The following is a 13925-nucleotide window of genomic DNA, read 5'->3' as shown; positions in this document are numbered from 1 at the left end:
CCAGACAGAGCTGCATTTTATTCTCGTATATCTCTCCGTCTTTCTGATGTGCATATTCACTGAGGTTTTGGCACTGCGGGGATGATCATTCAGCCTGTCAGGTTCGCCACCAAAATAACTCTTGTCCCTGAGTCGAAAGACCTTCGCTTCCCTCTAGGGCCTTTTGCAAGACCTCTGGCCCAGTTCACCCAGGGCAACCTAGGCTCCTCCTCTGAGTGTGTGTGTGTGTGTGGAAGTGTGTGTTTGCACTGCCTCCTTACTGCAGGGAAACTGTTGAAGGTCAAAGGGCAGGAAGTTGGCCACCTGCCTCTGTCACACTAGTAAAAGTAGTTGAGCACAGAGAGGAAGCGGTAGCAGCAGAGAGAGACAAACATGCTGAGAAAATATGAACAAATGCTGCGTGTGTGTGACTGTGAATTTACAAGAAGGTCAGGTGGGCTGTAAAAGTCCTTAAACAAGTAAATATCATTGTCATTTAAGTCACATCCTCTCAAACTTCTAGCACTTTATGATGTTCTTTTTTTGCTAGTTTTTTCACTGAACATGTTATTGGCCTCTGTGCAAGTTTGTTTATCTGATCTGCAGACTTTATGCCTGATTAAAGGAAACAACTGCTATAGGCCTTTGAGTTCCCCGAGACCACTGCTGCAAAAACCTGGTACAGGGATCTCTCCGCTGGTATTTGCTAGAGGCGACAACCCTGCTCGCACCCTGCATAAATGTGCCAACCGAGGACGAGAGCATAGAAGGCCAGAGGGCAAAAAGGGAGTGAACCACCTGCTTCTGTCACACTGTCAGGATGAAGGCGGATGAGTGCAAATAGGGTGAAGTGTGTGTGTGAGTGTGTGTGTATGTGTGAGTGTGTAGGGGTTGGGTTGTGGAGATTGTGTAGGAGGGGGACAGGTGGTACACCGGACAGCGCTGGCACAAGCCACCCCAGGATTTATCACTCAGCGACAGTCACGGCTGGGCAGGGGACAGATGTTTCTGTTTACCCCAGGGCAACATCTGACTGGCCGAGCCTAACGTTAGCCCAACCAGCCTATCCGGCGCAGGACAGGGCCTGGGAGGATTGGGGAGAGCGAGGAGCAGAGACGGAGAAAAGAACAAACTGGAGGATGCTCGGTTTGCCCCCAAGGCACATAAGCAAGTTAGCTCATTTCTCCCCAGTCTGCTCCATCCTCCACTGAAGCACCTGAAACTCATTTAGCCCCCACTAACTGTAGTGCCACTATAGGGAACCATTTTAATAAGTAGTAATAATGCCAACTGACAATTTAGGCTGTTATCAAAGCGGGGAACCTATGCCGGTTATTGGGAAGTGAAACAAAACAGTTTTAATTGACCTTGAATATATTCACTTTGCCAGTGAAGCAGACATGAGCGTCGTACAGTAAATACAGTAAATGTGTGTTCCAGCGGGGGAAACCTGAGAGGCATTGCTGGCGGTATGGCTGGAGCACTCGTTCTCACTGAGGAACGACCTTTAGGTTCAACCCTGAGTGAGGTCATGCCATTGTTGCCATGGCTACTATCAGCAGACTGCCCTGTTTCTAGCATTACCTCAGCTGCCTGGCATTGTCAGGGTCAGAGAACAGGCTGTGACCTCCCTATGGCGACCGAACTCAATAGCGAACAAAAGCACCACGAAGACAAACACTGGTGTCCTACTACGGCCTATCGGCGGTTAATGTAAATGTTTATGATGGCGCAGAATGCAGAAGTTTCACAGCTTTGCACCGATTTGAGCCTGGAGTAGTTCAGCCCTGTAAATCGAGTTTGATATTACATGGAGTTTGCGATAATTAATGATCATTAATGTGGTGTTATAAGCTAAGGGTGGACACGCAGAGCAAGATTTAGCAGTGATTAAGCCATCCAGCATGCAACAGCTTACAGGAGAGTTTCAGCTGCTCTGGGGTTGTAAATTCCAAGCGTAGTAAGTGTTTCACTAACAAATCGAGGAACACATATCTGGGATTTCATCAGAAAGTACAAACCGGAGCTGTCACATCTCTGATCATGTGGAAAAAGACAGCTTGCTCTACATTTACAGGAATGGTAAATGAACAGAATCACCTTTTCCATCTTGTACTTCGCATTTCTCGCTTATCTATGCACTGACATAATATCACAAATATGCGGTAAAAACTCTTCAGACATTCAGCTCAAAGTTGAGTGCTGAAGCCTCTAAGCGCCTAAACTGACAACTCCTTTCCAAATCTTTATAAAAGCTTATTTTTGTGCTGCAAAAATCACAAAGCATCTGCTAGAAACAAAGAAATTTAACAAATTTTAACCTTAAACTCGTGCACTCTCTGGTCACATGACTGTGTTTGTCTGCAGGTGTTGTTGAGAGAGACAGCTGCTCACACACACACACACACACACACACACACACACACACACACTCACACACACACACACACAATCACACAAGTCTATTAAAATTGTCACGTAAATCATTGTAATATTCAGCATCACAACCCAACATTATCCTCTCCGAAACTGCAAAAACTAATGGGATGTCTTAATCATTTCATGCAGGAGATGCACTAATAAATCGCTCTTTGCTATTTGTGGAACATGTTTGTCCACTCTCCTCCTGATAGGGCCCATTTAATCATGTTGTTCTGTTTCCTAATTAGCAGAAATGCAAAGTGTCTTTGTCACCTGTGGACAGCCAAGAGGGCTAATTTGGGCTTTTCACTAATTGCCACGGTAACGAGCCTCCTGCGCCTCCGCTGGGGGTGGGTGGAAGGCATGGCAGGAGGAGGACTGGAGGATGGAAGGATGGAGGGATGAAGACACAGCTCTCCTCACACACGGCCGAGGTGTGAAAGAACGCGGCAGGCCAACAGAACGCAGCCTGGAGGAGTCCAACAGCAGGGAGTGGGGGACAGCCTGCGCTGTGAAAAAGCCCCAACACCCAGCTGAGAGAGAGGAGGATTCAGCTCTGGCCAGTTCTGCTCTCTCAACTTTGATGAGGAGATGACTACATTGGGTTGGGTAATTGTTGGACATTTTTCTGACACTGACACCTGTTATTGCCCCCACCTGATTCAGTGCAGGTTCCCACACAATGTACCTTCATTTTTCTCTTTTTCATCACTGTTCTTATTATAGACAAATTCTAGGAATAACTCAGCAAGCAGTTTTTAAATTAACAGCTTGACATGTATGAAACCTGTGTGTGAGAAGCGAGCATAGGAGGAGGGAGACAGAGGTAAAACAAAGTAAACCATTGAAGGATGTTTGTTAATGAATGTTAATTTGATTTTGGCTGTTGTTTTGTTTCCCCTGTGGAACTTGTAAATAGTTTGTAATGAAACTTTTGAGGGGAAACAGTGTGTATAATAAGCCAAGATCTTGAAATGTCAAAGGAAAAACCCTGGATGAAGTTGCTATTACATAATTATTAAACAATTTAAAGTCTTAACATTACAGCTATGCACACAGCAGCATGGATTTAACGTGTAAATGTGCGTGTGTAAACATTAAATAATATAATGCACATTCAATAAAGATGTGCTTATGGTCGTAAATTGTGTGTGGAGTTTATTTTTTTCCTTCCAAATGCACACTAAATTCATGTTTGACACGCCACTCGGTCAGAGCTGTGATGTACATTCACGTTTGCATCACTCGCATAAATTATTATTACAGCCGCTCACTGTTTTTTTTTTTCTTTCTTTTTTTAGGGATGGAAATTGCATCGAGTCCGTCCATGCAAATGGTCTCCATCCCCATCATCACCACCACTACTACCATCATCATCATCATCAGTGCGGTGAAATTATTCCCTTTTTTTTTATTCCCAATATATTTTTTCCTCCCTTAAAGCTTCGGGGGCACCTTGTCCGTAACGCTGCTTCTCGGGGGCGAGCTCCTAGAATGTGTGCGTGCGCGCAAGAGAGTGTGCGTGAGTGTGTGTGTGTATGAGAAGAGTGTGTGCTTGCGTGTGTGTGTGTGTGTGTGTGCGTGCGTGTGTCTGCTCTGCTGTTGCTGCCCTTTGATCCCTGCATTAGTGTTAGTTAGGGGCTCGGAGACACACTTGCACCGAGAGCAGCCATAGTCAAGACACGGCAACAACAACAGCGGCACCTCCTCCGCCTGTGTTCCCATTCCCCAACAATACACTTTAAACCGAGCAAAGCCAGGTGCACGACCAAGTCCCTGCCATCACTGGCGCCTCCAGTCTCAATGGGAAAAACCTTTTTTCTTCTTATCCCCAAACAAGGACGAGAATGTGATTAAAAACGGGGGAAAATGCCAAGGAGGAAGCAGGAGCAACCCAAGCGCCTGCCTTCACGTAAGTCGCCCGCTCGTTTTGTGCAATTTTAACGGCTTCTCCGGTGTGTTTTGCGCAGTAGTTTAGGGTTAAAGAGGTGAAACAGACAAAAGACTCGGCGTAGGTTATTTCTCCCTTTTTAGGTCCGAGCGAGGCAGCCATGTTGTTGGCGATGGGCAACGTTAGCTCGGCGACTGAGTGGATAAATGATACGTGGCTTTAATAAAGAGTACAATCGATGAGAGGTCCGGTTCCGCTAAAAAAGGTTGCGGTCAGTTGGCATATGTGTCGGTTGCGTGTGAGCCACAACGGCCGAGCGTTTTCGGGTAATGCGTTCAGCCTCCGCTCGGTCGCTTTTCGGGTAGAAAGGGGAGGATCTGGGAGTCTGGCCGCAATAAAATGAAGGGTCAGTCGGATCAGACAAGCCAGAGTCTGGCTGCCCGTACCCTGGTCTTCCCAGTTAGCTACGGCGCTAACTAGCACCGCTCGCTAAACTTCATTTCCTCGGCGATATAAACGGCTAACTTTCGCCTCATAGTTTGTGCTGCTCCGAATCGCGGAACCCGAATTTGTTCGCGCTTGTTTGTCGTCGACTTTTTTTAAAAAAAAGTGTGCTGAGGTGTTTTTTTTCCTCCTCTCTCCTCCAAGCCAGTGTTAATTTTTTTCTACCCCTCCCAGTCTGCATGCAGGGCTATGTCAGAGCCATGGTCGGTCACCTGAAGTTCAGGGTTTTTCCCCCCTCTTCCCTTTGCAGCCATTCATTGCAGACAGACTACGATCAATAACGCGGTTAGAAAAAGGAAACGGCACTTGTGCTCCGCTACGTCGTTTTAAAAATAACGCCGTGCCGCACCAGAAAGCCGCAATAATTCCCGTGTTGTTGATTTTAGCAGGAGGTTGGTTTACTTTTGCACATTTGACCCGCTGTATCTTGGATGTTCGTATTGTGCCTTTATCGGTCCAGATAATGAGGAGCTGCAGTTGCGCACTCCGGCCGCTAGAGGATCGCTTTAGATGTTAGTGGCCAATGACAATGATTATTAAAGGAATTAGCCCAGAGTGACATTTTTATTTATTTATTTTTTTTAGTTTTTTTTTGAGGGGGTCCTCTTAATCACTTCTGCTCACTACATGCGTAAGCAAACAGCTCAATTAGTCATTTTAGTATGTAAATGTAATGATTAAGTGAGTGATTCATGTTTAGGCTTGATGCATTTATCTTATGACACCGTCTTCTTCATTTCTTAAATGTCACATTGTGCCAGCTGCTCAACACCATGCATCACCGATCACAGATTTATTTTTTTTACTGGTAATATTCACTGATCCGCTGCCCAGGTGTTTGACCTAGGCTTGAACTTGGGAAATTGCAACGGTTGGCTGGGAGGCACAGAGGTGGAGACTGGGTGACAGTGGGTGCAGCGAGTGTGTGTGTGTTTCTCTGTGCATGTGTGTGTGTGACTGACAGTGAGTTGTCACTGATATACTGCATAAGGAGTGTGTAAGTCACATGGACGGGCCGCACAGAAGTAGGGTCATGATGTGCAAATGAAAATAACCCGTTGCAGCCTTTTTACGACCACTATGCATCGAGGCTTCTTGGAGGGCGCTTGTGCACACGGTGTGTTTTCCTCCTCATCTAGCAGAGTGTGTGTGTGTGTCTTATTTTGTGCGCCTGATGTAGACGAAAATCAAGAAATGCAAACAGTGGTTCTTTAATTTAGCACATGAGCCGAGGTTGATTTCCCAGAATTGTGAGGGATATTCATCAACGTGATTTGTAATTCACTTTCAACGAATGTGTGTACTCTGTAAATGACAAATACTTTTTTAAGTTTACACCTGCATTTTCCTGCTAATAGGAAAACATGTATAGTTTTGCATTATTGCGGTGGACAAAATGTGTTTATAACGCAATCGGGCACAACCACCTCTCTAATAATGCGTAGGTACCCTCATGCTGTCAAAGAGCCTCTAACATATCATGGCATGTGGACTCCACAGAACCTCTGAACGTGTCCTAGTATCGGACTGCAAGGCCTCAGCAGAAGATCCTTTAAGTCCTGTAAAGATGCGAGGTGGGGCTTCATTTGTCGGACTTGTTTTTTCAGCATATCCCATAATTGCTCAATGGAGTTCAGGTCTCAGGAACTTGGAGGCCAAGTCAGCACGTTGAACTTTTTTGTCATGTTCCTAAAAAAACATGACTCAACAATGTCTGCTGTGTGGCAGGGAGCATTGTCCAGCTAAAAGAGGCTACTGTCAACAGGGATACTCGTGTCACGGAGAGATATGTGTGGAGGTTTTGGTGTGTGGTGCGTGTCAAAGTGACATCCACATGAATGCAAGTACGGAGGTTTCCCAACAGAGCATCGAACCGCCTCTGTTGGCTTGTCTTCTTCCTGTAGTGCAACCTGCTGCCATCTTTTCCCCCAGGTAAATAACATACACACACCTGGCTGTACACAGGATGTAAAAGATAATGTTTTTGGCAGTGGACAGTGGTCACCATGGGCGCTCTGACAGGCCACGAGTTTGACACAGCCTGCATGGAAGTTTTCAGCAATTTGTGCTACAGTAGTTCTTCTGTGGGATCAGACCGCACAGGCCAGACTTCACTCCCAACACGTATCATTGAGCTTTTTGTACGTATGACCCTGTTGTCTTTTTCGCCTGTTGTCCTTCCTTTGACCACTTTTGGTTGGTACTAACCACTGCATAGTAGCAACACACCACAAGACCTGCTGTTTAGTAGGTGCTCTGACCCACTCGTCTAGCCACCACAGTCTGGCTCTGGTCACAGCTGCTCAGATCCTCACGTTTGCTCATTTTTCCCACATCCAACACAATAGCTTCAAGCATTGACTGTTCACTTGCTGCGTGATATATCCCACCCCGTTACATGTGCCGTTGCAGCAAGATAATCAGTGTTATTCACCTGACCTGTCAGTGCTTTTACCTTTGTGGCTGTTTGGTTGTAGAGTCAAAATGAAACGGATTGTATGTTTTGTGCAGACATGTTTTAGCACCGACTTGCCAGCCAAGGAGGATATTAGCAATTGCTTATCCATTACAACATCCAAATGTACCTTGAATATCCACTGGAGCAGGTGCTGATCTAAAGTTACTATTATATTTAAGGTCACACTAAAGAGCCAGAAGGAAGTACTTGGTAAAATCATTTTATTTGTGATTGAAAGTTATTGCTAATGTATCAGAAAAGCGTGCACTGAATAAGTGTGAGCTCCAACTGTGAAAATGTGTGAGGTTTGTTAAAGTTTCCTGATTTCAGACCACTGGTGTTTCAGAAGGTACACCGTTTGGTGATGAAAGCTGGATTTGGCTTCGGTATATGTAGTGTGGATCAGTCAAACATGAAGTCCAATATTTTCAGTCGTTTGGGCATAAAAACCAAAGTAAGCCCATGTCAACCTTTCAATTAAGCTGCTTCGTAATTGGTCTGCAACAAAAATACTCTTCACCCACGTATCTGAAACCATGTACTCTCGTGTAGGCACTGTGCTGGAGCTCTGCTGTGCTTGTGTTCCTGGGTTTAAATGAAAGCCTTTTCTGATTTAGGAGTTGTTTCCCTCCTCAGTCAACAAACTGTCACAGAAAAGTATGAATTTGTCAGAAGCTTTTTGCGCTTTGTTTTGAATCTTCCCACTCTAGAATGGAAGTGTCACCTCATGCCATTCGCTGTCAGTCTGTGTGTTTTCATTATTCAGCCAACAACACCCTGGTGGTGTGCCAGCCAACAAGCACAATATCGAGCTTCGAATCTCTTCATCTGTGGTGAAAAAGGGCAAGCTAATACACTGGCTTTAATGCTGGAGGTGCTTTATCTTAGAGCAGACCCAGATATATGGGTTGTGTAGCCCAGTGTGCGCCGTCCTATTGTCTGTGGCACAGTTTGTGAGAAGGGACTATTCTTTAAGTGTGTGTGCATGGCACGCACATGTGAAAGCGAACACACAACCCCTTTTGTGTGCGTGTGTGTGTGTGCGTTTGTGTCTGTGGGTACATAAGCTGGCTATGGAGGTCACAGTACAGTATGGCGCCTTCACTCTGACAAGTAAACATGACCTTTGGTGCCACAGTGAAAACTGCCATTCTTTATGACCTTGTGGTGTGTTACTGTTTGTGTAATTTTGCTGCCTTTATTACTCACTCTTAAAAGTTAGGGTCGGTAAACATGCTAAGTTTGGATATTTTAATGTGTGTGACTTCATAATGTAGAAAATGGCGCGCTGAATCAGTCTGAATAGTCCTAAATATATGTAGCTTCGTTATGTAATATTACATAACGGTAAGTATACATATTATAAGATCTGTGTGTGTTTGATCAGAGAATTGCAATTAGCGTTTCTACACCAGTTTAAGGGGATCCATGTAATAAAAACACAACCTTAAGTGGGTTGGCTGGAACACTTTTCCTGCTCTCTCCTCTCTTGATTATCTTCATTTAAAATGGAGAGATTTTGAACATTTTTAGACGGAATTGCGCTCCTCTCCGGGAGCCAATAGCTGACTGACTGGGTGGCTCTCTACCTTACTGTAATGGCGGGTCACTGGCTGCCTTCCACTTGCTATGATTATAATGACCTTGGTGGGGCTGGGGCTTGAAAACATTGGATTAAGGGGAAAGGAAAATGAGAGGAGGTTTCCATTTCGCTCTTGGCATAAAATTTGCGGGGAATTTCTGCCAAGCATCCCCCACCTCACCACCGCTGCCATGTCTCCCCTCAAGTTGATGGGGCTTGGGTGCACTGGCGACGTCAGGTGAGTCGAGCTCAAGCGAATAATGATACACAGCCTTTAGCTTAGAAATGAATTATAGGGCCGTTGAAAGGCGGTGGATGCCTTTCGAACAGTGTACCGTCTCTGAGAGAAAATGGAAACGTGCTCTCAGTGAAAATTCCTATCCAGTGGACAAACTAGACTCTGCCTTTTGTTTTACTCGAGAGTAACAAAAATCACTGAGAGTGATGTGAATAAACAGTTAGTTGGGCAAGGTTTAATGGGCCTGGTTTCAAAGAAGTTGCTAAGCCTCAGGGTGAGGATCAATATTTATACACAGATGTTAACCTTATTTGCTACTTCAGACAATTGGCAAGCCACACAGACAGCAGAGTTTATTCAGCTTAAAAACAGTTCTTCAGAATCAAAACTGTGTGGGTCTGCACGTTACTCAAGAATAACGGGAAATTTTCTCGAAATAGCCAGTTTCACAGGCGCATTGAAAAATTCATTCGAATTGGTATACCCATGAGTTTCACAACAGCGCATTAAAATATCTGTATAGAACTGGCCAAATGCTTGAAATTGTTAATTTACTGAATAGCGGTGCAAATCTGTGTATGCTGGCAAGTTTGACATCAACATTGGTGAAGTTTTTCTTAACTTCGTAACTTCATGCCTGGTGAATAAAGCCACATCAATATGGAGCTATAATAATTCTGGGGGTCAAGCATCTTTTTTTTCAACATTACACTGGCAGTAATTGCTGAAGAAGAGACCTTCTAGTCACGAGGCCACTTCACGAGCTCTTGACCTTGCACAAAGCATATTTCGTTGTCAAACTTTGTGCATAATTGTTATATCTACTTTCCTATTGAAAAACCCCTTCTATAGGCAATTTTTGCTTTGTGCAAGCATCGCGCATTTACTAGATCTGGGCTTGAAAGCCGATTTTTCCACAAATCACAGCTTAAGTAAAATGAAATTCTTGCGTGTTTCAGGACAATACATTAGGAGATGCACGAGTGGGCAGTTTCATGGCGTACATTTTTAAAGAGGTGATAATTGTCCGTGTCCCAGTGTGAGGTGAACTGAATAAACCCCAACTGTGTGCAGGAAACGGTAAAGGTAGCCGAGCCTAGCTATCTAATATTTAATATTATAATGAAAGCAAATGAGGAGCCAAACCTCGACGACCCTCCCAGATTACTTTAATCTCTTGTTAGGATCGTTGTGGATTCCTGGTTACTTAGAGCGTCCAAGGACAACAAGCAGTGTGTTAGACACAACCGTTGTTGTTTAATCGTTTATGGGGGGGATTGTGGGTTAGGAGGGGAATTGTTTCCTTTTGGTTTTTTTGTGTGTGTAAAGCATTTTGTGTTACATTCTATTTGCATGAAAATAAAGAGTGATTCATTGATTTATTTCATTTCATTTCATTTATTAGTTTCAGGCTCACGACCGTTTTTGGTTTGGAGCACAAACATTTACATAAAACAAAACAAAACATGGCAAAGTATATTACTTTAACAGAGGTAGGACATTTTTGAAAAAGGCACCGAGCCTACAGATAATATTTGTATTTTCGTTCTGCATTAAATATATAAATTTAAACATATCTAGCTCTAGATACATAAGTTTAATGTCAGTAAACTATGTAGGAGAGTCATTTTTTGGCAACACGGTGTTCTTATTAAAGGGGGGAAAATGGACTGGCTGAGGTGGAAGTCGCTGTTTTGTTCAGGCTGAGTAGTGAGAAAGGCCATGCGAGTAGAAAATACTGTAGGAGTGAATATGGAGCCTAACACAGGATTTAAGCATATGGCCAAAGATCTGACTATCCATCCATAGTATTCTGTCAGGTGGACCTGACTTTCTGACTATGTTAGTACTGTGTGTGACTGTGTTCCAGCAATTCTACCATATTGCCTTTTTCAGAGTGCCTAAGGACTTTAATGCAGGTTTTTAGTGCCTAATGTTTAAAGGCGAGAATAGTGGAAATGTGAAACCTTGACTTGAAAACTCTGAGATCAGAATTTTGCATAGATTCTACTTCTTTTTCTCCTTATGAGCCACAAATTTTCTTTATTAAAACATGTTTGAGGTCAGTGGAATGAGACCTTTAGTGTTTAATAATTTAGCAACACAAACGCCTTTTGAGCAGAAGAGCCGATAAAGTGTTTATATGTAAAAGGCTAGTTGTGTAGCTCCGAGAAGTCTAAAGGTTGCTTAATGAATAATGAAGGATTACATTTATTTCTACCTGAGGTATTGTCTGTGCCAGTGGCAAAGACTTTGAGAGAGCACAGCATTCACAAGTGATGGCAAAGAAGCATTGAAGTGCTTATTATTTTCCCTTTTGTGTTGCCTTGTGTGTCTACTGGCAACTTTAAAAATAAATTCTAGTACTCTCTGCCAAAGTTCAGCTCAAATTATAGCATTAAAAAAACCTTACCACTGAAATGGTAAACGCAAACAGGTATTTTTTTTCTTCTTGATGTCAGTTATTTAATAATTTCAAAGTGCCTTCTCTCAGCAGAGAATCTTTTGCAGCACAAAATCCGGCAACAGTCGAGTCCTAATACCTCCAGTACAGTACCTGCCTGTCTGCCTGGTCGCAATCAGAACCCCCTCTGTGTGGAATGGAAGTGCCTCAGCCTTGGTAACGATTTTTCCCGTGTTGACAAGTCACAACATGGAGATCTACAGCTCGGAGAGCAGCCCTTTGGCTACGCAGAGCCCTGCTTGCACTGAGTAATAGCAATCTCACAGGAGTAGCAGGCTTTCAGCTGGCAGCAGTTCATACGGAACAGCTCGCCGGTGCAGCTGGGAAAGACAGAGCAGAGTGGAGAGGGAGAGAGGAGCTGGTGGTGGTGGTGGTAGCAGTGTGGAGATGGAGGGAGGGAGGAAGTGGAGAGGAAGAGCTGTTAAGAGCTTTGGGCGGTTTCTCTGTTGTTGTACCACACAAGTGCATCCAGGCCCTGCAGGACAAGCCTTTAACAGGCATGAGGGATGGAGAGCATGAGAGGAGAGGAGGAGGCGGCAGTGGAGGAGGTGGTGGTCTGGGGAGCTGAAGCCGGCCAGTCGTGCCAGACGCCTGCTCTAAACAGGGATGTGATTTATTGTTTGACTGTCTCACGTTTCACTCCTAGAAAGACCCTAAAATTACATCGTTAGGAGATAAAGAACTTCCTCAATTGTCTTAACAGAAAGACCTTCCCCTGTGGGCTGTGAAGAAATGTTTGAGCATGTGGTACGATCTTAACTAGTGCATGAGACTGGGAAGTTTTTGGCTCAAGGTGGCATCTGATTATCCTTTTTTCATGGCGATGGATTCTGCTTTCATTGTGCTTTTTTGACTGTCGCTGCAAATTCACAGCTTCAGCTTATTACACGTTAACTGTACACAGAGATGCATTTTGAAACATGGTAATTCAGCGTACGTCATCGCTGTATGTATATTTGCTAGGAGGCTGGCCACCGATCTTTGTTGCCCTCACTGAACACACTCTCCACGGTGCAGTGCTATGAGATGACCTCACTTCCTGTGTGGGTAGAGGAGGGCAGGAGGCCTCACACTCACACACACATGCACACACATTCTCTCTGAAGCGCAGCCTGGCTCCAGTTAGTCTTCAGTGCACTAGCCAGGCTAACCCTTCGCTCCTCTCGGTGTGGAAGTGTTTCCACTTCTGCACATTTGGGCAGTCGAGACCAAGGCGCAGGCTAATGTCTTCAACTTGCTGGGCTAACAGCTGTGTGTCTGCAGCTTTTTGGGACATAGGATCAGTTTTATAGGCAGATTAAAGTGCAGAGAGGGAGGGAGGAGGGGGTTGTTCCAGACACAGGATAGTAGAACCATAAGGCAGTGACAGCTCTCTAGGGAAACAATATATCACCTCTAAAAGGAGAGTGGAAGTGTTTGGCTGCGGGACAAAAATCCGGAGAAGTTAAAATCATTGATGTGATGTCATCTCTGAGAAAGCTATTGTCAGTGCAGTCAGTGCGAGGTTATTTATGATGCTGAAAACCCAGGTGAGCATCTTGACTAATTCAGTCGTAGAGAAGGTCTTCCCATTTGCACGCTGTGGTTGTTGCATCCCCTGGTGCATTAATAGAAAGACGTTGCTCTGGACTTATCCTCTCATTGTTTACCAAGGGCATTTGATCACTTAATTTTGCCCTTGTGATGCTAATGAGATTAGCTAATCACTGGATATTTCTGAGTGAAGAGCCCTGTGGCGTGTTGTACCTGTAAGAACCAAAACCATAAGTAGAAACAGATGAAGCTGGACAAATTAGCAGAGTGACCTAATGAGTGAATGGACGTAGGAGGCCATCGTAGAAAAGAAGGGAATCAGATGGCTCAGCTCATAATTGCCCGTATATTCCCACACCCCACGAGTGTTTTGAATGGGGTCCATATTGGTTCAGATTGCCATGTTATTAATCCCTCGTGCTCTACAGGGGAGTGGTCAGCGGCAGATGTATTTGCACTTCCTCCAGAAGGTTTTCTAGATTAGCACAAATCCTCCCAGAAAAACCGTTTAAAAACCTCATTTGGCACGCACAGCCAGACTTTGTGCTCATAGCTGGCCAAAGACGGCCATCCCTTCCTCTACGTCTCATTCTCTCTGACTCCCCTGATTTTTTTTTTTGATTTTTTTTGTGTGTATGTTATCCCCCACCTTGTGGTTCTCAAAGCTTAGCCCCATGTTGATTTGGACAGGGGCAGTGTAATTGTTTGGAAACTCGGTTCTGTCATTTGCATGTAGCAAGCAGCCACTTTTCCAGTTTCAGTGGTTTGACCTTGTTGTACCTGCCAGCCAGAAATGAGATCATCAGAAGAGTAGACGAGAAGCTGACATCTCTCCTCCACCTACCCGTGGCTTTA

At 44.5% G+C, this 13925-nt stretch overlaps 1 protein-coding gene across 3 annotated transcripts in view; it reads left to right on the top strand.

Annotated features, from left to right (window-relative positions):
- Positions 1 to 3714: 3714 nt before the first annotated feature.
- Positions 3715 to 13925, top strand: part of znf827 (zinc finger protein 827) — a 75008-nt gene continuing 64797 nt past the window's right edge. For all 3 annotated transcript variants that reach the window (XR_007941049.1, XM_022194395.2, XM_051946016.1), the window contains exon 1: positions 3715 to 4312. Coding sequence is in view for 2 of the 3 variants with exons in the window: in XM_022194395.2 (XP_022050087.2) it covers positions 4270 to 4312 (43 nt within the window). In the remaining variant the exon portion in view is untranslated. The remainder of the gene's footprint in view (positions 4313 to 13925) is intronic.

This window comes from Acanthochromis polyacanthus, chromosome 3 (assembly GCF_021347895.1).
Source record: "Acanthochromis polyacanthus isolate Apoly-LR-REF ecotype Palm Island chromosome 3, KAUST_Apoly_ChrSc, whole genome shotgun sequence".
NCBI lineage: Eukaryota > Metazoa > Chordata > Actinopteri > Pomacentridae > Acanthochromis > Acanthochromis polyacanthus.
This window is presented reverse-complemented; position numbering and strand designations above follow the sequence as displayed.